The sequence below is a fragment of the Natrix helvetica genome (genome assembly GCF_964273705.1).
Source record: "Natrix helvetica genome assembly, chromosome: 6".
Lineage (NCBI taxonomy): Eukaryota > Metazoa > Chordata > Lepidosauria > Squamata > Natricidae > Natrix > Natrix helvetica.
This window is the reverse complement of record NC_138553.1, coordinates 46554928-46582896: the sequence shown is the minus strand read 5'-3', so window position 1 is coordinate 46582896 and position 27969 is coordinate 46554928. Positions and strand designations below refer to the sequence as shown.

The following is a 27969-nucleotide window of genomic DNA, read 5'->3' as shown; positions in this document are numbered from 1 at the left end:
ACCCAGATAGAATAGTGGAGAAGCATTTATAGATTTTGGAGAAATGTCCTCAGGCAGAATATTGTATCACTGAATATTCCAACAGAAAAGTAGCAAAATTTGATGATAATGACAGAAACAAAAATTTAAAAATTACAAACATCTTTAAATGCAGTTTATTGACTACATGAAGCAAAGGTAACATCATTTGCTTTAGAAACCTATGAATAAATTTTGTGCTGAAAACCCTTGAGTTTGTCGAAGGTGAAATGCCAGCTATTTTTTTCCTGTAACAAATAGGCAAGGAAAAAAAATAAAGAAGCCTTATGTTTAACAAAGCTTTCAAGATTTTGGTTCTCCAGGCATCCAACCTTGCATGTGAGTAGAAGGTTTACAACTTTTTTAAAGTTAAAAGCAAAGAAATATTTAAAAATTTACCATATAAATATATGTTACAAAGATCCTTTTCTGTTTGTTTGTAAAATGACTTGAATGAGTTACACATGCACAGAATTCTGTCCTGGAGCAAAAAAGTTTTTAACACAGTAGATGGTATTGAATAAATGCAAAACTATTGCAAAATGACATTGGATGCAATTTATTAGGGATGTCTCTTGACCTAGCTGCATTGAAATTAGATAGAAGTTCAAAAGAACCCAGTGATCTTCACTAAAATGCATCCCTTTTTAAAAAAATAACTTCATTTTTTCTGATAGGTTTTGCACAGAAAATGGTCCTTGTGTTCCACCCATTGTGTTCCACAATGTTTTACATTATTCACTATTTGCAATAAATAGTTATGAGTATTTACTAGGGTCATCATATAAAATAGTTATTGATTTTTATTCATTTTAAAACCCACACATTTATTTATTTTTCCTTTATACGATGCTGTGGATATTAGTACTCAAAGCCACCTCCTTGTAGATTTTACCACCAAGAATCCAAGGAGCTCCAAATTAAGTTTACCACATAATAGGGAGTAGTATTTAACAGGTACAATTGAACATCTGACTGGCTATTCACAAGACAGACTTTGCAAACATTGAAGCATGTATACACATTTCTTCTGTGAAATTTCTCACATCCAGTTGTTATACATACATACATACATACATTCAGTGTTTCATATTCTATTAATACAGAAATAAATCTTCCTTAATATATCCACACACACGCGTGTGTACATGTGTGTAATGTGTGAAAAATTCAATGTAACATCAGCATATTAACCTTCATTAAAACTGTGTCAGGAACTCACAATACATTCAATACAAGAGTCCATCAATCTTCAATGCTTTTTTAAAAAAATGATCCACATTCCTTTGACAGGTTGAATGCTCTGCTTCTCCTTCTACAGTTGACAACTCCTTGAAGAAGTTGCTGGAAGGTAATGAAATAAATTACCTCAAAAAAGAGTGACCTGTTTACTTTTTCCATCTTGGCTTCATTGGATGGCTTCAGCAGAGAGCCTGCTTTCATACAGATTCAACGCATGATGAACAAATTCATACTGTTCACTTGTTTGGACCATTCCACCTCTGAAAAGCAAAAACAAAGCAAAGCAAAATAAAAAAGATAAAAGTCTCACTGATGATACAATGCATTTCTTCCCCGAAAGCCTTGTGTCATCTGTCCTCTTGGTTTTTAGTTTATATTTAATTCTTATTAATTGTAATTGTTTTTATAGATTTCTTTTTAACCTTTTGTAAGCAGGGTCACTTCAATAGTGAAATGGGCAACATGAAAGTTAAATAAGTAACTAAATAACCCCCCCCCCTCACACCCCCAATTTGATATTCTATCTGTGTCTGTGCCATACTGCATTTTCAATTTAGTTTGGCAGGGCATTGTATCATTTCAAATACCATCCAACTTCCCGCCCCCACTTCCCAAAATCAGAATGACAGAAATGTGACCATGGAAAAAGACATCTCTTTCTGGGACCATTTTCAGTTCTCTGCACTCATTGCTATGTCTGCAGCCCAGCTGATGCAGTTACAGTGGCAGCTGAGTTGGGTTTTTTTTTCCAGAACACAGTTTTCAATATTTTTTTTTTTAAAAAGGAATATTTCACTTATCCTTATTTCCTACAAAAGAGTTTCTAATACTTTTTTTTCCTGAATAGCCTCCACCTTGAGAATTCTCCAGATGCTGCCCCAACCCTTGAACTATTTGCCAATTTAAAATTCAGAACCAGCAACGTGCATCTTCAAACGTTTAAGAAAATTTGAATGTGACTGCTAATATCCATGAATTTGCATTCTGACACTAAATTTGTGACCTGTTATGGTCCCAGAGCACACGCACAGACTGCAGGTTTTCCTGTCCTTTTTCTAATGCCTCGCAGGCTTCCTGTCTCACCAGCTGACATCGAAGAAATGTTTTAGCCATGACTCATTTCAGCATTGACAGCAGAACTGCATTTAATCTGACCATAAAAGTAAAATACATGGCCCAGATACTTTTAAAGTCACATTGTGGAATTCCACTAAGCTATATAATAAAGTGGTCATTCTCAGCCTGGCATTCTTCTAACAGGCTAGGAATACCACACAAACAGCCTGGCTGGGGATGATAGGAACTATAGTCTAACCCAGTGTTTCTCAAACTTGGCGACTTTAAGTCCTGTGGACTTCAACTCCCAGAATTCTGGGAGTTGAAGTCCACAGGACTTAAAGTCGCCAAGTTTGAGAAACACTGGTCTAACCCATCTAAGGGATGTCAAGTAGAATAATCTTAGAATTTGCAGAACAAATTTAAAGGGGCACTGCCAGCATGGAAAGATCAAATAACTATTTCTCCCATCATTTGTCTGCTGATAATGTTGCTTTCCATGCTTGTTTGTATTTTGCTAAATGCATTCATGAATGTGCCCCTAAAATCCCTAGCAAAGGACCAAAGCAGACATGTTGATGGAATTGCATGGATGCATCACCAATTACTTCTTTATTATAAATAGGCACAAAGGGTGTGGACTGAAATGTTGGATGAAGGGAAATTGAGTTTGCAAAAACCTTAAATTGATTTTACATCCAATGCAGCTATTTGCTGTTAATGTTGCTTGCTTCTATTGTTCATTTGTTTCTCTTTGATCCTACAAAAACTTCAAAATTACAGTATTCATGACATGAATGACAGTGACACTTACAAATATTGGGTGGCAAACATTAATGGATTTTGTATCCTACGTCATCCTACCTGTCCAAACGCAGTTGGCAGACAATACTCAATGCGTCAACAGCTCCTTCTTCCCTGAGCTGATGGCAACCAATTGCAGTAGCAATGAAACACCCTGTTCTTCCTATTCCAGCGCTGTCAAGGAAAACAATTAAACCAAAGCTGAATAGTACTAAAACAACAGGTTATGGCTGGTATCACTGGATATTTAAGGCCTGAAATATTCTCCATAGAAGACGGAGAATGGTTTTGTTCCTAATTTATTCATGGGATAATCTCAGATAACCATTTTATTTTCTCATCAGAACTACATTTGTTTATTTTTATTTATTTATGTATTAAATTTCTATGTTGTCCATCTCTCCTACAAGGTGACTCTGAACAGCATAGAAATTTAAATTTGTTTAGTAGCTTAGCAATTTGACAAATGTAGATTAGTTGAAACTTTTGATTTCTGTTCCATGCAAAAATATATGATTAAATAGCAGCAGATGATGTTTAGCCTTTTCTTTAAAATTCAGCAATTGTCAGCTCCATGAACTTCTAGAATATCTAAATTCTTATAGTATATTGCAAAAACAAGATACCCGTCTGTGTTCTTTAACTCTGAGAGAATTAAAAATGCATATTCTTAGATTAACTTCTCAGTTTTTTAGACGGTTTTATATTTTTCCTTTCTCCTTGCACAATTGAGATCATAATACAAATATTTACACTTCCTGCCATAATATGATAAACTCATGCAACTACATTTTTTTCTGATATTTTAAAAATCCACATTGTAGAAGAAAAGATAAGGGGAAAATTTATTCTGTGAACTGCTATTAAAAACAAACTTCCCTTACACTGGGTGAGAAAATAGGTATTTTCAGATCAACACATGTTATGATTCACGTTGTAAATGATTATCAAAAACTACAGTATAATCTGGGATCTTACTAACATTGTGGTGGAAGGGAAATTCAGTGAACTATGTGTTTTCTAAAAAAAAGGATCATCCACTGAAGAAGAGTTCTAGATTTCTTTCTGCTTTGGATGCAAGATTGGTATCAACAATTGTTTGTTGTAAATTAAGATCAGATGTGAGATTACCAAAAAGGGAGACTTTGGGCAATTCCACACTGCAGTCTAACTGCTTTTCCCCCATGCTGCTCCTTTTCTGTCTGTTTTTTAAGAAATTCCTGCCCAGATTCCAGTGCTCATGTTCAGTGCAGGCTATAGTTCTTACATTAACTAGTTGTTGATTTGCTTCTTGTTCTTGCCCTTCCATTTCATGCAGGAAAGGCCAGTTTCATTGTCTGGCTCTTGTATAGACTGGTCTAACAATGCCTATCTTTTCCTATATTTTTGGAATTATTCCTTCTTCACCAGTCTCCATCCCATTCCTTGGTTTCTCAGAAGTTTGCACACATGATGCCTTCATAACTCTTTCCCACATTATCGCCTTCACCACTGAAGTAGATTCTTCTTTCTACACACTTTTGTGGCATCATTACAGGTAGTCCTCCTTGACTTACAATAGTGCATTTAATGATTGTTCAAACTTACAACAGCACTGAAAAAAGTGGCTTATGGGCATTTTTTCACAGTTACAACCTTTGTAGCATCCCCATGATCATGTGAGCAAAATTCAAATGCTTGGCAACTGGTTCCTACTTATGACTGTTGCAGCATCCCAGGGTCATGTGATAATCTTTTGCAACCTTCTGAGAAGCAATGGGGAAGCCAGATTCGCTTACAGTAACAACTGGGTTACTAACTGCAGTAATTCATTTAACAACTTAGTCAAGAAAGGTCATAAAAGGTACATAATTCACTTAACAAATGTCTCATTTAACAACAGAAATTTTGGGCTCAATTGTGGTCGTACGTTGAGGACTACCTATACTTTCATGCTACAGCAATCAAAGCATTAGGGCAGGGGTGGGGAACTGTGGCTCTTTTGCGACTTGTGGACTTCAACTCCCAGAATTCCAGAACCAACATAGCTGCCTCAGGAATTCTGGGAGTTGAAGTCCACAAGTCGCAAAAGAGCCACAGTTCCCCACCCCTGCATTAGGGGAACAGGTTGCTCTTTGGTTCCTACCTTACTGTGCAGAGCCATGGAAACTTTGTAACAAGGAAGAAATGATAGCTTAGCTTTATTAAAAACAAACTTTAATCCTTCTATCTTGCAGTTGTAACATAGATTTATAAACAGATAAAGGGAAATGAAAGGAAGCTTTACAACATTGTACACAGGGTGTGGGAAAGCTAGGGACCATGTCTCATTCAGACTGGGCATTAAACAACAGGGTGTCCACTAGAAGATGTTAGAGTTGAATGGAGCATAATTCTCTAGAGTTTGGCACAGTTCGTTGACTTAATAGGCCATTTTTGGATCAATTGCAAGTTTATAAAAAATGCAGAGAATGTAGCAGATCTGAAAGCTAGGGCAGTGATTAGACACCACAGAAAGGAGATTGCCAAGCCCTACAACCAATCATAGTTGTAGCTATTACTGTATCAGAACAAAATGCTGGAGATGATCTATTCTGAAGAGTTTGTAACAGTTCAGGTATGAAAATAGTCGTCTTGAACTGAAGCTGGGCAACACAGGCAGGGGATGCATTTCTTAAATCCTACATTTAAGAAGTGGTAGGTGGATCATACTGGAACAGGCCAAGCAAAATGTGTGGCTGTGCAGTTTGCTAGAAGGCTACGACGGAGCACCAAATCTGTTTTAGGCAGCAAATAGGGGACCTACCTGAATTGAAGAAGTCGTATAATAAGGGGAAGGATTTTTGTCTTTTGGAAAATGATAGAATATAAGTAACCATAAAATATGCATGAAAAAAGGACTAGTTTTAATTACCACTAAACTCAGATTAGGCTGAGAAAGATTCTTGCCAGAAGCTTGAAAAGATATTTCTCACATGGACTAAACTGAGTTAAATAAAAAGCTCCTTAGAGTGGAAGTGTAAATGAACCAGCTTTCCACTTTCTTGATATGCACTATCAACATTGCAAAAAAATTTAATTCATATTTTTCCTATCCTTCTCCATTAAAATCTAAATTTAAAATCATATTTAAGGTGAAAATTACCTGCAATGAACAATTATAGGACCTCTATCAGTTGAAGCCTTCTTGTCCTCTTCTACATCCAGCATGAGTTGTAGAAGAGGTTGAGCACTGACTGGAGTTTTGTGATCTGGCCAGGAAGTGTACCAGTAATGTTTGACATTCCTCGACTGGTTCCCATGCTGAAAACGATGAACGATATACATATTTCGTTAACAACACTGTTGACTGAAAACGAGGCACAATGTGTTTCTGTACTCAGCAAAGCAAGTACTTTGGGGTTCTTTGTGTTCTCTGAGGCTTGGTTTTTCTTCTTGAAGATGTTTCATTAGCAAACTAGGTAACATCATTACTGTTATCACTGATCATATTATCTGGTTTGGTAATGAAACATCTGCAAGGAAACAACCAAACTCAGAGGGCGCCAAGGAGTCCACAGTTTCAACCCTGAGCTACAAATGTTGTCTTCTATTGGTAAGCAACTACTTCTTTGGAACTCAAATGGTGGACCTGCTTCTATGGTTGACAATGGAAAATTCTGCATATGCAGGATAGTTTTATTGATACCTGACTAACCTGCATGATAAGCCAAATAAAATCTGCTATCAAACTGTGAGCAACCCAACTTGGTGGATTATTGTAGGGATATATATATTTGTTGTATTTGTACTGATAAATAAATAAAGGGAGACTAGTATAGGTCTATTTCGAGCTAATTAGCTCTCATCAGCTAGCCATACCCTTACTGGGATTTGAACCTGGGCTGTATTATATCTTAGGCAGGAGTCTTAGCCACTAAGCCACAGGCTCACCTCCTTATCAGTTGAGCCAGGGAAATAGGTATGTATTTGTGTTACAACCCCTGGTATGCCTATGTATGTATGTATGTATGTATGTATGTATGTATGTATGTATGTATGTATGCATGCATGCATGCATACATATGTTGTATTTGTGCTGATAAATAAATAAAGGGGCATAAATACAACACAAATATAAAAAGGCAACATTAAAAATAAAAATATGGTTTTCTGCCTGGATGGTTTTCTGTGATGAGCCGAAGGAAAGAGGGAGTGGTGAGCTTCCTCCCATATTTGGGCATACCAGGGGTTGTAACACAAATACATACATACACACACACACACACACACACACAAATATGCTGGTTTTGTTGTATTCGGGTCTTTTCCCGTGTAGGATTGAGATTGTTTTGGCAACGTTTCGGCAAGATCTCACTTGCCATCTTCAGGCTTGGGCTTAAAATGGGATCGGAGCTGCCGTCTTTCTGTAAATCTTGGTGTAAAATCTTTCTGTAAATCTTTCTATAAATCTTGGTGTAAAAAATGAGTTAAAAATGAGTAAAAAATAATTTTACTCATATATATATAATGAGTAAAATTATGAGTAATATATCTATCTATCTACAATATTATATTATGCTGCCGTATTAAGCAAGTACGTTAATACGTAGGACTGGGCTACCAGCAGCTGAATATAGTTTTTTTATATTCTTGTGTAAGATATTTTCTTTGAACCAGTTAACAATTAAAGTTGTGTTTAGTCCAGTACTATAGGTGGTAGGAACTAATAACTACATATAGTGATTTGAAACCCAATCACATAAAAACCAGTACCTTTAATGTTAGATTGCGGATAGTGTAATTCTCACATTCCTGCACATTGTCAACAAGTACTTCCACTTTTCCATATATTCCTCTCTTCTCTGGCCAATACAGCACACATTTCTAGAAAAAAAAAAGATTAAATAATGCTTGATCAAATAAAACAATAAATAAAGTTGATTTTTTTTCTTGAAAGTAGTAATTATCACAAATATTACGACAGACATTGTAACTGATTCATCATTAATATTTCTAGAATTTTACATGGTAAATTGCTAAGAACATAAATTGATATTAAACCTGTTTCCATATCTTGTAAGCTTCCCTAATAACATGAGTATAGGTTAGTGTATAAATATTTCAATAAATAAAAATGCAATAGAAAGTTATTTTGTGGAAATTTTTTGCTCCAAGATACCTAGAATAGTCCATTTCAGTATTCCAATTTAACTTCTTTTAAATTGAATTAAATTATTGCTTCTTTGAAATCATTTTTTAAAAAATAAAGAAGTGTTTATGGTCAAACCCATGTACTGTTGATCATTAGGAGTAAGATAATTGCTTAGATGATGAACTAAACACAGATAGGCTTTCTTAATAACTTCACTCTCTGGAATCAAATGCCTTGGATCACTCAAGAGCCTTATAAGCTTTCAAGAAGAATTGCTAATATTTTTCTCTCAAGGAATTAAAAAGAATAACCCTTAAATTAAAGAATTATGATTAAGCAAATCTCAGAGTGTTTCTCTGACAGACCTTAATGATTGGCTGTTACTAATTACTAATTTTGAAGGCCTACATTAAATTACTATATACAGTATTTTATTTTATACTTTGATGGTTTTCTTTTATCCGCCTAGAGGTTAAGAAATCTTATAGGACCATCATATTTTAAAAATTAAAAAGATAAAGGCTAAATATACGTACATTCATTTTAATTATGTTTTATTTTTATATCTGGCAACAGCTTAAGACATGCTAATTTCACAAACATCAATACTCAACTGTGGTATGAATTAAAATTATTTTCAATTTCAAAGGTACAGTGAATTGGATCCATACTTAACAATGTTAAATACATTTGTCCCATTAATTAGGCATAACTGGTTATACCCAATAGCTCCATCTTGATTGCAAAAGGTCTTGAATTCCAATTTGAATAAAATTCTAAAAATAGAAAATGCTGTACCCCAAACAAGAACCATGTAATAGCAGGGCAGATTCTTGGACAAACAAAGAGAAATAATCTATGTACTATTAGTCATTGTTCATTTAAATGAAATGAAGATTATAATATACTACCTAAAGTAATGTTATTCATATAACCACTCTTTAGAAGCTAAATGGCTCTACTTCAATATTTGGAATAAAGCAATTGCAAAAAACAACAGCCTTATTACTTAAAGCCTTACAAGATAGCCCATCAGTTAAGCAATAGAAAAATTTTTTTACAATTACTAATCACGATATTACTTTTGAACAATCAATGTTTTTGACTTTTGTAAAAAAAATAATTTCTTTACCTGATAGATATTCAGCATTTATGTGATGACCATCTATTTTGTAACATTAAATTACACTGATTAATGTAAGAACTCTCCATTCAAAGAGAAAGTTGGAGCTGCCCTCTGGAAATCAAAGAGTCCTTCTACTAACATGGTCAAAACACCGCCCACCTTTTAAGCTTGTACTCAAATGTTCAAGCTCCTAGACCATGTGATCCAGAGGTTCCTTAATTACATGGAAAGACTAATAATGATACAAAAACCTCATCATATATGCCTTCCCCTCTCTGGGAAGATGTGTTCTTGCCAACATTAAGAAAGCCAACATAAAATATTGCTGCCTATTCAACATCCTTCTGTGATTTCCTGATAATAGATCAACTATGTTCAACTCCTTAAAAGCTAAAGAAATGTTTTTCTTATCTTGTTCCCAGACGTATAACTGGCAGACAGCTTTGGGTAGACAATGAAATATATTGTTCACGTAGACTACCTACCTCACAGCTGCTTCTAACTTTCAATTGGCCCAACTGATTTATTTTTAACACATTACTGTTAGTATTATAGCAAGATTCACTTGGCACTGAAGAAGGAATTAGGGGCAGTTTGTAAATCCCAGATGCAATTGTCATTATAACTGCTAATAGGCACCATAAAATAAGTAAAACAGTTACAAGCAAATCATTGATGCTATGAAACCAGTTAACTCAAGACAGACAACTAATTAAAGTCATATTTAGATGCAAATCTGGAATTCAAATTCACATGTACCAGTTTGCAATATTGTATATTTTATGAATTTTCATATTTTCTCCGATTGTTTAGATGTTAATTACATTGTTTGGTAAACAGACATGAAGGTCAAAATGTATTAACTACAATCAATACAGTATACAATTGATACAAAATTTTCATAATTGCACAGTTGGGATTCCAGAAATTATCACTATTAATTTTAATTTTACATTGTTGTTCTATAGAAAAGAAAAATGTAAGCCATCTTCACTAAAACAGTCAACATTGTAACTACTGATTAGGCACAAGAGATACAAATATATAATGCAAAACATGATGATTTGTATTTTTTTTCCTTTTCATTAAATTTTATTTTACTCTGATTCTCATCTTGTGTTGCTACATCTTGTGTTGAAGGCTGTAACGCTAATTACAAAAACATTTTATTTGCAATGTGACTTTTAATGTCCATGTTACTGGTTTATAGCTATTTCTTAAAATACTGTCTAAACTTGTTATTAAAGCCTCACTAGTTTGAACACAGAGTTATAATACATTTTTGGTACACATGAATTGCCTGGAATAAATCAAACACAAAATTAAACTAGCAATCTCTTGGACAAATTGAAATGGCTAAAACCCTCATTAAAATATGGCTAAATATGCAAATGAACTGAGCAGAAAATGTGCCTTTTTGAATTTCATTGCTGAATTATACAGTTGATACCAGGTTGTTCAGCCTGTGGCCCCAGGGCTGCATAATCAACTGTGTTTTATTAGACTCTAAATATTAAATCCATTAAGCTAAGTATAAAGTTTATAAATATAATAATCCAGCAACATAAAAAACCTTAATTAAATAATATTGTTGCAAACTGCTAAAAGTATATTGTGATATTATTAGGCTAGACAGAAAAAAAGAAGCCATGAGATGGAAAGGAAAGAGTGTAATAAGTGGCATTTTGGAACCTTACACAATATTTGTAGCATGCAAAGTTGTGACATTCCAAATATTATAACCCAACCCCTAGTAGTTCTTATTGTAAGTTACGTTGATTGGAGTTATTGGAAGTGATAATTTAGTAACCCATTGAGAGCCATCCCTGGGGTACATAATTGATCTGTCTGCAAGGTTTCAGTAAAGTAGCAATGAATCCTTTAGTAAAGGTTAGAGGAAAAGCAGCAGATATATAGTATATTGAGTAGAATATGCAAAGGATGGATCATGTCTTCTTGTGAAATTTGGCAGAGCAACACAAGTCCTAGAGAAAAATGGAAAAGAACCAAACTCTATTGATCAAAACTGGCCAAGTAAATTGAGATTCAGTTGGAAACTAAAGTTATCAGTAAACTGAATCTTGTTATAGCCTGCTGTAAGAAATATGACCAAAATCGCTAAGATTACTACAAGAATGTTGCTATTGTTAACAACACACCAGTTGGTCTTCTGCCATTGATAATTTAGGTTGCTATCACGGAGACATAGGGAGAAGAATATTCCAGAAGCGTAGCTTTATTGCCAGTACTCAATTCTTCCCAAGGCTATATATGGATTTCGCTTGAGCTCTTTTCTATTTGTGGCTTTTATGTTTTTTCATGTTGTAGAGTTCAGAAATTTCTGTTGAAATGATGATTTTGCTCCAATTCAAATCAAAATAAGGAACATATTATGCCTGTCTTTTAGCTTGAAGTAGTTCTTAGTGTTTATCTATCTTTTCAATTTCTGTATCTCTTGATTTCTTTCTATCATATCTCCTGATCTATTGCTTGTAAATAAATCTTATTTTCTTGAAGATCATGTCCTCTTTTTTAATGTCATGGTTTAAGAAGGTATTAAATTCTTTCATGGAGAGAAAAGTTATTATGGCCACTAATATGAAAATAATTTTACTACTTCAGGTAATAGAGTTGATGCACTATAGATTACTGTGATCATTCCCTGCATTCACAGAAATTAAAACTATATAAAAAATCCAGGATAGTACAATGAAGACAATACCATAGAATACTGGCTGGGAAAAACACCCCATTTTATAATAGCAATAGCACTTAGATTTATATACTACTTTACAGTGCGGTATATAAACCTCTAAGAGATTTACAGAGTCAGCATATTGCCCTCAACAATCGGGGTCCTCATTTTACCGATCTCGGAAGGATGGAAGACTGAGTCAACCTTGAGCCTGGTGAGATTCGAACTGCCAAATTGCAGGCAGCCAGCAGTCAGCAGAAGTAGCCTACAGTACAGCATTCTAACCACTGTGCCACTGTCCTAGATCCAGATTCTAACTATATGATGCAATTAATGAAGGAAGGACAGATAGGGGCACGCTATACATGCATATACTATGCTATGACATTTTTCTCTGAACTGGTTGTTATAGGAACCTTTCCTCACTATGAGAATTGGTTAGCTTTTGCTTAGATTATAATATGACGTCCTGATTCCCTCTTGTTGTTCTGGCTAGCTAACAAAATGGATTTTTGCAGTTGGTGGCTGGAGGAATGCAATGAAAGAGAAAGTACAGAATAGTTAAGAGAATAATCAGTGTTGTTTTTCTCATCCCCATTCTAAGATATGGGAATCTTTAAGCATCTTCCAGTGACTGATTAAGATTGGATAGGCCACACAAACATACCTTCTTGATTTTTGTGGCAAGGGAAAGGCAAACCAATTTATACTGGGTCTGTGATGGACAGAGTAAGAAAACCTGGTTATTTTCCACAGACTGCTAATTTTCTTCCTTTGCTGTGCAAAGTTACAGAAGAAATACCAACCCCTAAACACTTTGAAGGGAGGACATGTTCTAATCTAATGTCATTAAAAATATTCTTATTTTCCTTGCAGGATGATTAAGGGAAAAATGTATGAAAGGTTTCTCCCACAGTAGAACTGCTATATAAAAACCACTTCTGGTTTGATAAACACACTACTAAGTCAAAATATGACTTATTGAGATATTTCAGTATGGTACAAAATGTGCTTATTTAAAATAGAGTAACCATTGGATATTTATGTTTACCTATCCTTTCATAACGTTTGGATGCCATACTTCTTGTAAGTATTTACTGCCCTTTTTATTGGGTAAACTGTTCTGTTTTTCAAAACAAATCAGGTAACAGAAGAAAAAAAATTCTGCCATATAAACATTCTTATAACCATTTGATCAAATATGAGAAGCTCATATAAACACAAATGTCCATGTAGTCTGGAATTTCCTTAAGAAATCTCAGTCTTTTATATTATGCGGAAATTGCCACCATCAGTGTAGGACAATGTAGAGAAACAGTATTGTAACAAGTGGGAGCAATTCAGGTAAACACAGGGCTTCCTGATATGTTGAGAATTACTTTGTGTTTCTTTCAAGTCATTCTTTTCAAACAGTGTTAGAAGTGTTTTTTTTAAAGTTTTTCCTTTGTAGAAAATATTTGTTCTGTGCACCATATTATAATAGGATAGGTTTTCAGAAGTATTTTGATCAGTCTCGATAAGGCACTACTTACAATATCATACATTTCCTTAGAAATTATTCTTTTATATGTTTTGAGATACACACATGTTAAGATGCTCCTTTATAGATAACGGCTGCATTCTTTTCCTTGTTAGAACCAAATATTTATTTCAATAAAAAATTAAAAAAATTAACAAATTAAACTATTATTTCAAAGCAGCACTCAACTAATTTCTGATAAATAAGTCATTTCAGTCAGAGGATGCAGCAAACTTCTTAAGACATCAGAACTTCCATATTAAATATAGATTTAAACAGTTTCTATCTCTGAAATATTCAGAAAGAGCTGGAGAACTTTGTGTAATCCTGGGAGGTCACAGTCACAGCTAAGAATATTTTACTAGATAGACTAATGGCTGGTTTTAATATAGTGCAGCATTTTATGGTCATAAATGGTTGGGCCGGTTATTATACGTTGAGTAATTATTGATAAATAGGATTTTCATAGCATGATAGGAGAAACTTAGATATGTTTCTTAGATAAGGAGAAACTTCTTAGAGAAGTTTCATAAATAAGGAGAAAATTCCTAACAGCTTGAACAATTGACCAGAGAAACAGCTTTGCCTTCAGAAGTTGTGGGTACTTTATCACTGGAATCTTAAGAAGAAACTGGACAGCCACTTCTCTGAAATGGCATAGGGTCTCCTGCTTGAGCAAGACATTGGATAGAAAACCTCCAAGTCCCTTCCAACTTTATTTTGAATTGAAATTGATTCAGAACAAAATCATTTATTATGTTACCATTTCAAATCTGAAAAATAATGCATATTTTTTTAAAAAATGTTTTGAATATATTATAACATTATTCACACTAAATTAGTTAAGGTGTTTTAATAGAATGCTATGAAAAAATTTTTAGGGGCTTGAATATTTGATAGTAGTATTGGTTGGGTTGGTTTTTTTTTTAAGAACTAGACGAAGTGTTCATGATTGATTAAGCTAAAAAGCCTTACCTCATTTTTCTCCTTCAGCTTTGTGATCATAACAATAACAGGACTGTCTTCTTGCCATACCATCAGCCAGAAATCATTCACAGTATTAATCATAGGACCCTGAGTTGCAATGAAAGACTTCTCCTTGCCAGCATAACCCTAATTTATACAAAGATGGAACAATCATATTAAAATTTGTGATTATATCAGGCTGGGAAGAAACAAGAAGAGAATTAATATATCTTGTACAAAGCTTTAGTCAAAAGGCCAATACACTTTGAAACAACACTTTATGGAATGATTGCTCATTTTTAAACAGTATATACAAAGTCTACTGTCTACTGTCAAAAATAAAAGGCAGTGGAAGTTGGTGGCAGCGTACTAAGTTAGGCGTTTTGATAAGAGAAGAACTGAATGGGAAGCATGAAGATGAAATATATGTCGGCAAGTCAGCACACTGCACATCAGTGTACTTACTCTGATGTAGTTAGCATTTATGTAGGTGCTCAAAGCATCCCCTGGATTTCTTGGTTTCAAATATACCCTGCTTACAGGATCTGTAAAGACAACACAGGTGGAAATGGAAATGAAAACCTAAAGTAGTAAAGGGAAATGTCATAAAAGCATAAGGATTTTTTTTAAAGAAGCTTGATGATTTATGCAATGATATTGACAGCTATAGGTATGAGGGGGATAAATCCTTCCAAACATTCCAAAAAATCTATGAAACAGATACACGAAGGATTCATACTGTCTTCTGTCTGCTTTTGAGTTTTGTGCAAAGGAAAAGGGGAGAACCTATTTCCCATATGCATGGTCTCTATATGCAAGGATAGATAACTCTTCCCCCCCCCCCCCAATATTTTTGAAGACTTGAAAGTATGAAGGGAGAAAGCACTTATATGAACATATTCAGTGGTACTCCATTCGGAGTAGGAATACGCCTTATTGTATTTATTTATTTATTTATTTATTACTTGAACTTATTAGTCGCCCCCTCTCCCCACAGGGACTCGGGGCGACGTACAAAGGTATTATATAGCGTATAGAGGAGGTAAGAATAAATAAATAAGTTACAATACTTAAAAAGTTAAAACCCCAGTGAAATTAACCCTTAAAAACTAAAATTACAATTAAAAATGCCCTGGGCTGGGGAGGTTGTAGAGTTATGCCAGGTCAGCTAGTCGAAACAGGTAGGTTTTCAGCTTCATACGGAAGGAGCGAAGGTCGGTTGTAGTTCTGATGTCTGGGGGGAGGTCATTCCAAAGGGTGGGGCCCACTACAGAGAAGGCCCTACTTCTGGGCGCTGCCCTCTGGCACTCTCTGGAGGACGGCACCCGGAGTAGTCCCTCTCTGTGTGAGTGGACGGGTCGCAGGGATGTATGGGGCAGGACGCGATCCCGCAGGTAACTAGGCCCTGTGCCATGGAGCGCTTTGAAGGTGGTAACCAGTACCTTGAAGCGCACCCGGTAGACCACAGGAAGCCAGTGCAGCTCGCGCAGGATAGGTGTTATATGGGAGAACCTCGATCTCCCCATAATTACCCGCGTGGCTGCATTCTGGACCAACTGCAGTCTCCGGGTGCACCTCAAGGGGAGCCCCATGTAGAGAGCATTACAGTAGTCCAGGCGAGACGTCACCAGCGCGTGAGTGACTGTACGCAAGGCCTCCCGGTCCAAAAGGGGCCGCAACTGGCGCACCAGGCGAACCTGGTGGAACGCCCCTCTCGCCACGGCTGTCACATGATCTTCCATAGACAGCCGGGCATCAAGGAGGACGCCCAAATTGCGTGCCCCTTCCACCGGGGCTAATTGATCATCTCCGATGGTCAGCGATGGCATATGCTGGTTGAACCGGGAAGCCGGAAGCCACAGCCACTCTGTCTTGGAGGGGTTGAGCCTGAGCCTGTTGTCATCCATCCAGACCCGTACGGCTTCCAGACATCGGGACATCACTTCAACAGCCTCGTTGGGGTGGTTTGGGGTGGAAATGTACAGCTGAGTGTCATCAGCATACAGATGGTATCCCACCCCAAAACCACGGATGATCTCACCCAGCGGCTTCATATATATGTTGAACAGGAGAGGCGAGAGGATCGAGCCCTGTGGGACCCCACAGATAAGGGGCCTCGCGGTCGACCTCTCCTCTCCTGCCAACACACATTGCGTCCGGCCAGAGAGGTAGGAGCGGAACCATCGTAATACGGTGCCCCCGACCCCCAACCCCTCCAGACGGCGCAATAGGATACCATGGTCGATGGTATCGAAGGCTGCCGAGAGGTCTAATAGGAAAAGGATGGAGGAACAACCCCCATCCTTTGCCCTCCAGAGATCATCCACCAACGCGACCAAGGCTGTCTCCGTGCTGTGACCGGGCCGGAAGCCGGACTGGCGCGGGTCTAGATAATCAGCTTCTTCTAGGTGACGCGGAAACTGCTGAGCCACCACACTCTCAACAACCTTCGCTAAGAAAGGAAGGTTGGAGACAGGACGGTAGTTTGCTAGCTCCGTTGAGTCCAGAGAAGGCTTCTTGAGCAGGGGCCTCACCACCGCCTCTTTCAAGGCGGCTGGTAAAAGGCCCTCACCCAGCGAAGCGTTCACCAGCTCCAGTAGCCAGCCTCGTGAGCCCTCCCAGGAGGCCAGTACCAACCAGGAGGGACACGGGTCCAATAAACATGTAGTGGCTCGCAGTCGCCCGCGCAACCTGTCCAAATCTTCGGTGACAACAGGGTCAAACTCCTCCCAGCATGGTCTCTCAAGACTAGCTTCAGACGTCCCCACTGGAGCACTGAGGTGGGTCCATCCCCTTCGGATCCGATCGATTTTATCCTGCAGGAACTCTCCAAATTCCTCTGCCCGGCCCAGTAATGGGGGGTCCCGCTGCCCCTGTGACAAAAGGGAGCGGGTCACCCGAAACAGGGCGGCAGGGCGGTTCTCCGCGGACGCTATAAGGGTGGCACAATACTGACGTTTGGCCACTCTTATTGCCACAAGGTAAGTCCTTACGTAGGCTCTTACTTGTGCTCGGTCGGATTCGGAGCGGGAGGACCTCCACTTGCTCTCTAGGCGTCTCCTAAGGCGTTTCATTGCCCTTAGCTCCCCGTTAAACCAGGGGGCCCGGGTAGATCGTGGCCGTCGAAGAGGCCGCAAAGGCGCCACCCGGTCTAAGGCACCGGCGGCCGCATTATTCCAAGCGGCTACCAGGTCCTCTGCCCGGGGGTGGGGCAGGTCTGCAGGAGGTGGCCCAAGCTCTGCCTGGAACCTATCTGGCTCCATCAGACGCCTGGGGCGGAACCATCTGGGATAGTCTGGTTCCGCCTCCCCGCGGTGGGGAGCAGCGCCAGGGAAGTCCAGCTGGAGAAGTGAGTGATCTGACCATGACAGGGGCGTGATGACTAAATTCCCTCTTCCCAGATCACTCGTCCACTGGTCGGAGACAAACACAAGATCAAGTATATGGCCTCTCTCGTGTGTGGGGTCCTGAACTACTTGAGTCAGATCCATGGCTGTCATGGAGGCCATGAATTCCCGGGCTGCCCCGGATGCCTCTCCCGTCGATGGCAGGTTAAAGTCCCCCATCACTAATAGCTTGGGGGTTTCAACCGCCATCTCCGTGATCCGCTCGAGGAGCCCGGGCAGGGCCGCTGATGTATGGCGGGGAGCCAGGTATACTATCAACAGGCCCAGCTGACTCCCTGGGCCCCATTTCACACCCAGAGACTCACAACCAGAAATCTGCGACACAGTGAATTCCCTCGGTGCCAAATCTTCCCGGATGATTATCGCTACCCCACCACCCCTACCTTGGGCCCGTGGCTGGTGGAATACACGGTAACCTGGAGGGCACATTTCCCTGAGGGGCAACCCCCCCTCTGGGCCCAGCCAGGTTTCCGTTATTCCTGCGAGGTCCGGCTCCCCCTCTGTGATCAAGTCACTGATGAGGGGGGCCTTATTAATCACGGACCTCGCATTACATAACATCAGCCTAAGGCCCAGGTTCTGCCGATCCTGTCCACCTAGCCTGCGGGGGTTGGTACAAGCGACCGGGCGTATCCAGCGGCCCCGGTCTCCCAACCGATTATATGTTCTTCTAGTGTCCTCGCGCCCACCCCTCCCTACGACCGTCGCAATTGGAATTCCCCTTGTAGGAATGGTGTTTCCTCCCACCCCCCTCACTCCGCTCCCTTCCGTCCTGACCCCACCTGTTGACCTGGCAATGTCCATATCCCAAGGCAAAGTAGCCCTCCCCCCCTCCCTGGAACCCCTTAAAACCTTTAAAAAACATTTTATTAAAAAACCCCTAATCCCCCGCTTCCTCCATTAGTATTAAAAATATTAAATTAATCCTATTTTTCTGCAACATAGAAGATTATTTTTTAAATCTTTCTGAGCTATAGAAACCTGAGTTTCAGCTTTACTGCTGTTGATTGAGTAAAATACTCAATCAATTAAAGAGAAGGGAAAGCTGGGCCCATCTTCTGCCATATTCATTACTGTACTAACTTTCCTAGCAGTGGGCATGACTACAAAGCAAGGATACACATTTCTAATCATGACTGCTTAGGTACTCAGTACGATTATAGCTCTTTTCTGGAATAAACTGTATTCTGCTTTTTGGTTTATTCTATTTTTCTCTTCTCCCCATTGCTACTTAATCACAGTTAATCTTATGGCTCTTTAGCATATGTTTTAGCAAACTCAGATTCTTGAAGAAACATACTTTGACAGAGGAGAGAAGTAGAAAATTTGAAAATACTTAAGCTTTATTGATATGAACAAACTATTTTAATAGAAGTTTCCAACAGTAATGTACATTAATAAAGTTTATGGTAGGATAAATACTTATTTTGTTTTCCATGCAACTTGACATATTTATACAAGTTGGGCTTAAGAAGTCAAATGCAGTTCAACTGAGATTGTGATAGCAGCAATAAAACAATGCATATTAAAACAACATTATTTCACAAATCAGTTTGCAATCATCCCAGGTTGCTTTAATTCAAGAGCACCTATACATTAAGAATTAAAAAGCTGATAATAGGAAAAGGGAGAATTAATTGATAAAAGTATCACTTTAAACCAACTTACTTGGAAGAATGGTTTTATAACGATTTTTGGTTCCATAACTAGGGATGTCTATTTCTTTAGGGTTGACAAAATTCATGGGAATTTCCTAACGAGAAAAAAAACCCACAGTTTTTATTATGAGCAATTCTTAGTATCAATGTTAACAGTGATTTATTGCAGCTTGTAGGAAGGTTTATCACAAAGCCACAGCATTGATTTTTTAAAAAGAAATAATCTGTGTAGAGATTTTAAATTAAAAAGCAGAAAGAGTGTAGGATGGCTCATTTATTAATTTAAATTTATAGTCATCAAAAGTCTCTAGGGAGCCTTCAAAGTTAAACAGAATAAATAATACATATAAAACCATATATGTAACATTCACATTGTGGTGACTTTTTACTGGTTCAACTTCAAACTAGTTCTCCAAAAATCTCAGAATAAAAGTAACATCCTAGTTAATTTCCATTGGGAAGCCTTAGTCATAGTTTGACTTATATTTGATCACTACATTTATTTTGTTTTGATATGATCGCAAATCAGATAAACTAATAAGTGCTTGCTTAGCCTTATCCAAACCTATTTGGGCTTAAACAATATTTCTTGAATTTCCTTATCTTTGCTTGTTGTATTAGGAGACCTAACAATGCCATGTATACCTACAGATAATTGAAGATCTACATGGAAAATCCTGTCTTATAACAAGGAATAGAATTAAGCGGCTATTATTATGTTTTAATGAAATCATGAAATCATGCAAGGACATCTTTGTTCCAAATCCTTAAATCTTTTACATTTTTATATGTGTACTGAAACAGCACAATTTTAGAAGATTTGTTGGGCATCTCCAGTTTATAACCCTGCCATTGCCCTTGCTCAAGCAAGGGATTAAGTGATACAGTAAAAATGCCAGAGGTATATCATGCTGAAAACCACAGAAAGTTACAAGTTTTTAGTTTTAAAACAACAAAGCAGTATTACAGACTTACCATGAACTCTGTCTGAAGTAAATGAGAACTTGCAACTACATCTTTTAACTGCTCTTTCGTCAACATTCTGCTAGCTGACTGTAGATACTCCAGTGCTACTTTTTCTCTTGGAGTTGGCACAGGTATTAAAGGTTCGGCACATCCTAAGCTGCTCATATCTAAGGTGAGTGAGACGTTGGATCCTCGTCTGTATGATGAGAAATAAAATATATATTTGTAATTAATTGTTTATGTGAATCTACCTGATAAATTGAAACTTTATGGATAATACTTGAATAAGAAAATAAGCATATTTATTGGAGAATAAATGCCACTGAATACAGAGAAACATATTACTATGTAAAATTTCTTTGAAATTTCTTTATGCTGGTGTTTGCATTACAAATAAGGAAAAGTATATTGTGTCAGGGTTCCAACTGAGGACCTACAAACCAGTTTTCAAGAAAAATCCAGTTGTTTATTAGGAGTGCCATGTCAGCATGGACCTAGTGAAGGCAGATTTGACCCACTCAGTTCGGCCTTGCCTATGAACCTGTTTCCCCCTCCCCCCAAGGTGTGTCATTAGTCATATTCCCCAACGAAGCAATTTTGCAGGTCGTAGAAGTCACTCCCTCTGGCTGTTACTGGTTTCTGTGGAGATGGCCTTGACTTTGGCCAGTTAGGATGTGCGTTGTTTTAACTGAGGTGCAAATTCCTCAATGCAGCTGTGAAGCTTGATTCCCCATCCCTCTGCCTAAGGCAACTCGGGAGCAGGTTGTGGAAGTTTCACAAGTTGACATATTGATTGGTGTAGAAAAAAGTATTACAAATACTTCTCATAAAAAATTGAACAACACATCTAAGTTAAAATTTTGAGCACTCATGTGGCTTGGGGAAAGCACTTTGTAAAGAGTAAAGAATTAATGCATTTTAAAAATAATAAACTTAAAATATATCTATGATTCTCAAGACCTCTTCCAAATATTTTTCCAAATATGCAGAACCATTGCAAGTAGAAGATTAAAGACACAACTAAATAGCCATTAACAAAATATAATTTGACTTGTGCTAGATGGAAAAAGTCATATAAAGCCACAATATGATTATTTAATGATAATTAGTTTTTGAAAATTTTTGTTACAATCCAGATGAAATATAGTATGGAGAATAATCTTCCTCTTGTTATTTCAGAAATGTGGTAGTTTTATTTTTCTAATCTTAGTATATAATAGGCAGAAAAACTGGTTTAAACATTTTCTCGGTATCAGCATTAAGTATGGACTTAAATTTTAATAACCCAGAATGTATCACTGAAGATGTTTTGCTCTGTTTGCAGCATAAATACTAGTTTTTATGATTCAGGATTCATAAAGACATTTCTAGTTCAAAAGCATTCTTGGTGAAGCCAAAACTTTCTCTGAGTTTTTGAGCCAGATTGAACTTGGCTATATTTAAAGCAATATTGAATAAGCTGACAATGCAGAAGAAAAATGCAATCATTTATTCTTGTCAGTGACCTTGAACAGATTACCTTAAAAATTTCCACCATAGCTGGATCTCAGATTTTTCACATCCATTGATTAGTTGCAGAATCAGGCAATAATATATAGGAGTTACTGTTCTATTTTATGGACTTCCCCACTTGAGAAATGGGACAGTAAACTAGTAACTTTTCTCAGTAAAAATTGATTTATTTTGAACAGATCTCCCTAGCCAGTTTATTCAATTTGAAATTACTCTATGTATTTTGTTGTCACTTTTACTTATTGTAAAAGGATACTTGCTACAAATATTTATTAACACCGTCAGATATACAGCAATGTGCTTATCATGTCCCATTCAGGATCTGATGGGGATGTGATGGTTCCTTTTCTGGATGAATTTCCCCTTTACATTAATCACTTGGCAACACTTTTGAGAGTTAAAAGCATGGAATGATACGTTTTTTTTAAAATGCCAGGAAGTCACCTGGCATAACATTATGCAAATCATTAGAATAGTACTATACAAGTGGAAGGTGGAAACGTCTGCTGAACATTATTGTTTACCCCAATAGTGGGATTCAAATAATTTAACAACTGGTTCTCTGCCCTAATGATTTCTTCCAACAACCAGTTCACCAAACTGCTTAGAAAGTTAACAACCGGTTCTCCCAAAGTGGTGCGAACTGGCTGAATCCCACCACTGGTTTACCCCTAAAAGCTGGAGATCAACTTGGAACCAGTATAATTTGTAAATATGGCTATTGAAGTATTATTAAAGTGATATAGGAGAAGGAATATGCCAATTAAGAAACTAAATTGAAAATATGTTATCTAACCAAACTCCTTTATTTTACTATGTATTTGCTACCTATTTTTTAATTGTTAATGAGCAACCTCAAGACCATATCTCTTTCTTTTTTATGACTCTATAGTTTTAAAGTAAACTTCAGCAGGAGACCCGTTAAACAAAACACTGAGCATTAGGCACTTGGTATTATTAGACCAACAATCATGTCTTCAGGCTGAACTAGTACATGCTTCAATATATTTGAAATGAGGGAACAATTCTGCCTCCACCCTTCTTTGTGGACCCAATTATTTTTTCTTTCCTAAATAAACAAAAGACATTCCTTGAAGACACAACCAGCAGTATTATTATATTTTAACTCACACAGAGTTTTCCTTCTAGAGTAATATTGATAACCTCCAACTCATGCAAGTGACAAAAAATAGAAGGAAGAATTAAAAATAAGAACACTAGTTTAATGGTAAAGTTGAAAGTAAAGGCCTTGTTAGAAGAAATGTTTTTTATTTCCCTCTTAAAAAGAAGATTCTAGATCTTTAATGATCTGCTGATCTCAGACAACAGAAATAGATTTAAAAGCTCCCCTACATCCACTTATCCCGAAGGGAGATTGTGTTTCTTTTTAAGTGGGCATCATTGAAACTAGTTTAAAACATAACAAGCCAGCTGTGGTGATTCCTGTTTAAAGTGAGGTATTTTTTAAACTTTTCCTACTTTGTAGATAAGACACCAGAGTTTATAACTAAATGCTAATGCAAAATATACTGTATTTTAGTGTTGAGTCAAAACAGGATGTTATATTTTTGGAGCATTTACACCCCAAACCAATTCCTTTATCAATTTCTTGGCAGTTATTTAAAAACAGTTCAAAATGTTCACAATGGACCAACTATGTGGGAGTAGAGAGGGAGAGAACATGAAATAAGCCCAGCCAATTCTTCGTTACACTATGCACAATCTTACCTCTCTAAAAGTATATGTGGATTTCTTAATAAAAAAGTGTAAATGCATATTGTTTTATAACAAAGCACAATTGAAATGTTGATATTTTCTTTGGCTTTGACATTGTTTTATCAGTCAATCATGACAAAGGGGTTATTTCCTCTGCAGCAAAATGTGGCAAGAGCTAATTATATCTTTGAATTTATGGCTTTTCCAGTTCAAGAAAATTGGTATTGAGAAGCAAATTGATTCCTCTGAATTGATTCAAAGATATAGTCATCAGACAAAAGCACAGTAAAATACTTTATAGAAATGTATGAAAGAAACAGAACATTAACTGTTATTGGTAGGGGTTAATTATAAAAATAGAATTGTAGCAAATAATGCTTTCAAAGGCAGTTTCATACAAGAAGTAAGGATAACATTAATGAATCAAAGCTCCCAATAATGTTTTATAAGGTGTATTGAGACTGAATCTCACTGACCTAGAAAAAGTAATCGACAACCCCCCCTCACACACACACACACTGTGATACCCTGTCAGTATACAATATTAGAAATATGACTTAAAGGAGCCAGATCTTTAAGGCCTCCATCCTTCAAGGATATAGCAAGTGTTGAAAGTTAATCTGGTTCTGCAAATTGCAGCAAGCAGTTGCTCAGGTATAGCCAATGAATACATACATTTATTTGCTGACTCTAATGGATAATTGATATTTATCACTGTTTCTTGGACAACAGCAGGATGACATTTTCAGTAGTCTGGCAACCTCCCTGCCAGATTTGTATGTGGAGATGCCTATACAGAAAATCTGGAAAGCATACTTAGATTAGATCATAACTGTAACAATGTTAACTAGATTGCATAATTATGATTATCCTATCTATTCAAAGTTGTGATGTCTATTTTTATTTAAACCCCCCCCCCCTTTCCCTGTGACATAAACACAAGCACCTGGCCTTAATTATGGGTTCGCTTGCATAGTATGTCATGGCTGAAAGACAACATTCTACATGAATTTAGGAGTAGAATTAAAGAGAGATTTTAGCGAAAAAATAAATGCCTGTTATATAATTAAATTATCATTGTGCATTTATAGAAGTAGAAAAAGGGTGAAGGAAAGAAAATTGAACAACAATCTTCTATCCATTTTTGGAGTTCCTAATCCAATAGCACTGACACATTAGTACCTCCTGAACACAAGGAGACGGTAGAGTGATGATACAGAGTTATGGATTTACTCCTTCCCTCTTTTTGTCTATATCTCTGCCTGCTTTTTATGCAAGACATTGCTATTGTGAAGCCACTCCTTTCTGCCTTTCTTCAAAGCATGCAAACACAAACACACAGAGCATGTTTGCTTTGGGACTCTGTCTGGTAAGAGGCAGCTAGCTAGTTCTAGGTTTATAATGTATTTCCTGTAAATTTCCTTTCTGTTATAATCATAAAGAATACTTGAGTAATAATTGCTCAATATTTTTCCAGGTTCAACAGGGTTGTTCAGGAACATCAACCTTCAATACTCTTTTCACTGGGAAAAGTTTTAATGTGAATGAGATGATACTTACAGCCCATCATAAGAGCCAAATATTCTTTCCCTATGCCATATTCTGTGTTTATGAAGTAATCTGAATCAATATTAAGTTACTCTTACTTACTTAATTTTACATATTTCGACAATAGGCTTAATGGTGCTGGTTTCCAAACTGCCTAATCCATGCTAGAGATTTGGGCATTTTTAGAGGATGTCAATTTTTAGAAAACGAAGAAGGTCATGAAATTTAACTGGAAAATCTCTTCAGGAAGCTCCACCTATTCATTTTATGTCAACCAATCTGACAAAGCCCATAAATCACTGAAGTAGTCATTTCCTGCCTTTCCCTTAAAATGAGTTCTCTCATCACTTTTGGTGATTATTTTAACCAGTAGTTTCTACATTCTTTAACACCAGACTTTGAATTTCATGTTCAGCATTGCAGTACCCATCCTGATTTCATTCATTTTCTGGACAGGGCAAAGAATTATGCATATCTGATTGAGTTTCTCCCTTCCCTCATCCATTATTTCTGCCTTGTTTCTTTGTAACTGAAGGTAAAGAGGCTTCTGCATTCCACTATATACATTCCTGAAATGAGATTTCATGATTGGAGTTCTTGTTGTACAGTGTCACAGGAGAGAGATGGAAGGAAGTCATTAATTAACCAGCAACTACTTGCCTTTCCATTACACAGGGAAAAAAATGATTTGCATGTAGCAATGGTATGTAGGCTCCTCAGATTACATTTTGAAAAAAATATGGAAGTACATGCACATACTATAGTTTAGCTACATTAAATATTCTATATACACATTTTAAAAATTGCTTGTGCCAACCACAGTGGGTACAAACCTATCTGAAAAGACACTAAAGCAGCAGGTCCAAAGATGCAAACTTTTTGGCAATGTGGAATCATTTCCTAATGTTACCATAACTAGTTGGAGGAAAACACAAAAAGTACTATCCAAAAATGTTGAGAAAATTTACATGCAACAAGAGAACATTGCATTCAAATAATGTGCTTCAGACTATTCAGGCAATCAGTAATAAGAGAACCTAGCATCATTCTAGGTATGTAATCAGCGAGAAGAAGACTTATAGAAACTTATAGAAAGCTTATAGAAAAGATATTTGAAAGTTGTCTCTCTGTACATCCACTTTCTATAACTTGTCTTATTTTCAGTTTGAGAGAGCTATCCAAGTGTAGAAACAAACATGTATAAATGAATGAATTAGGATTGGGCATCACTGTTCCTTATTTTGGAGAATCTGACTCCCTTCCTTTCTTCCTTAATAAAAATGTGCTCTATCAGATTCTTATTTGATATTATTGTCTGAAAACATACTTTTCCTCTTTAGTAATCTGGCTGAGTAGATATAATTGCCTTGATTTATTTGTTAAATAAAATCAGCTAAAGTACTTCTTCCCTAGATGGATACCCCACCCCCTCAAACAAAAGTAAACTGAATGGTTGGTAACCTAAAGAAACTATTTAATATTTTTTAAAATAACTATCAACTAAACAGCATTTTCAGTATTTAGAGTAGCGTTTTCAGTATTCAGATTCAAAATCACTTCCAAGCATTAGTCAGACTACATTATGCCACAAAGGAATGAAGGAAATGATTTTTAAAACTACTTCTAGACTAATTTTTAAGCAATTGGTATCTGGTTGGGACAGAAATCCTTCCACATCCTGTGCAGGAAAAGAGCTGAAAGAAAAACATTTCAATTTTCCCTCTTTTAATCAGCCTTTCTAAAATTCTGTTAATTGACTCCTATTTATCCAAAAAGTTAGAAATGGACTATTAACTGAAAGACAGATAACTCCTGTCTGTACCTCTTAATTAACTCCACCATCAAATGGAGATTTCTTTCATGAACTTCTGTTTCCCTGCAAACGACAAAACAGAAGCTCACAAAAGAAAAAGATCTCACCTCTGACAGAGCTGCCAGTCAGATGCCCTGCCTCCCACTGGCCAGCTGGTCTTTGGGTCTCTGTTTTGCAGTTTGGGCACACACACATGCGCACAGTTTGGGCACTTGGTGCCTAAAAGGTTCACCATCACTGGGATAGGCTATAAGTTTGTAGAGATTCTCAGTCATCAAGGTTTTTTCTTTGAAGATGTTTCGGTTCTCATCCAAGATTTCTCATCCTCATCATCCTCATCAGTTGTCTCCTGAAAAAGCACCTTTGGGACAGTAAAGGCTATGTACATCAAAGCTGATTTGATTCTCAAGAGCTGGAAACATCCATAGGAAAAAAGGACATGCAGTCTTTCTCCAAATTGATGTTGTTGGAGGCAACCCCTCCCCCATTAATTTTGGAGCAAAAATTAGAAAAATACAGGACTTGATCCTCAGATCAGCAGAAGCAGGATTATTTTTACATTAGTCTTGCAAAGGCTCCTTACTAAGGTGCACATGGGCACATTTTCACTTTCCAGGTGTTCCAGCTTACAAAATTTTACCAATTCATCAGAAAACCAAGACAGATCCTCATAGTTTATTTCTGAATACTATTAACAGATTAATTCAAAGATGTATTAAAATGATTATTGAGGTTATTATCTGTTATTAAATGCTTAATTGAGTCACTGAATAAAAAATACTTAGTGTTGTGGCTACTGGCCAACGAACT

General features: G+C 37.0%; 1 protein-coding gene across 1 annotated transcript in view; it reads right to left on the bottom strand.

Annotated features, from left to right (window-relative positions):
* Positions 1 to 124: 124 nt before the first annotated feature.
* PTPRR (protein tyrosine phosphatase receptor type R) overlaps positions 125 to 27969 on the bottom strand; it is a 96149-nt gene continuing 68304 nt past the window's right edge. Inside the window, exons 7-14 of the mRNA XM_081956876.1 lie at positions 20580 to 20766; positions 19615 to 19699; positions 15005 to 15084; positions 14549 to 14686; positions 7855 to 7965; positions 6245 to 6402; positions 3181 to 3294; positions 125 to 1520 (exon numbers count right to left, since the gene is read on the bottom strand). Of these exons, the coding sequence (XP_081813002.1) occupies positions 1427 to 1520; positions 3181 to 3294; positions 6245 to 6402; positions 7855 to 7965; positions 14549 to 14686; positions 15005 to 15084; positions 19615 to 19699; positions 20580 to 20766 (967 nt within the window). The 3' untranslated portion in view covers positions 125 to 1426. The remainder of the gene's footprint in view (positions 1521 to 3180; positions 3295 to 6244; positions 6403 to 7854; positions 7966 to 14548; positions 14687 to 15004; positions 15085 to 19614; positions 19700 to 20579; positions 20767 to 27969) is intronic.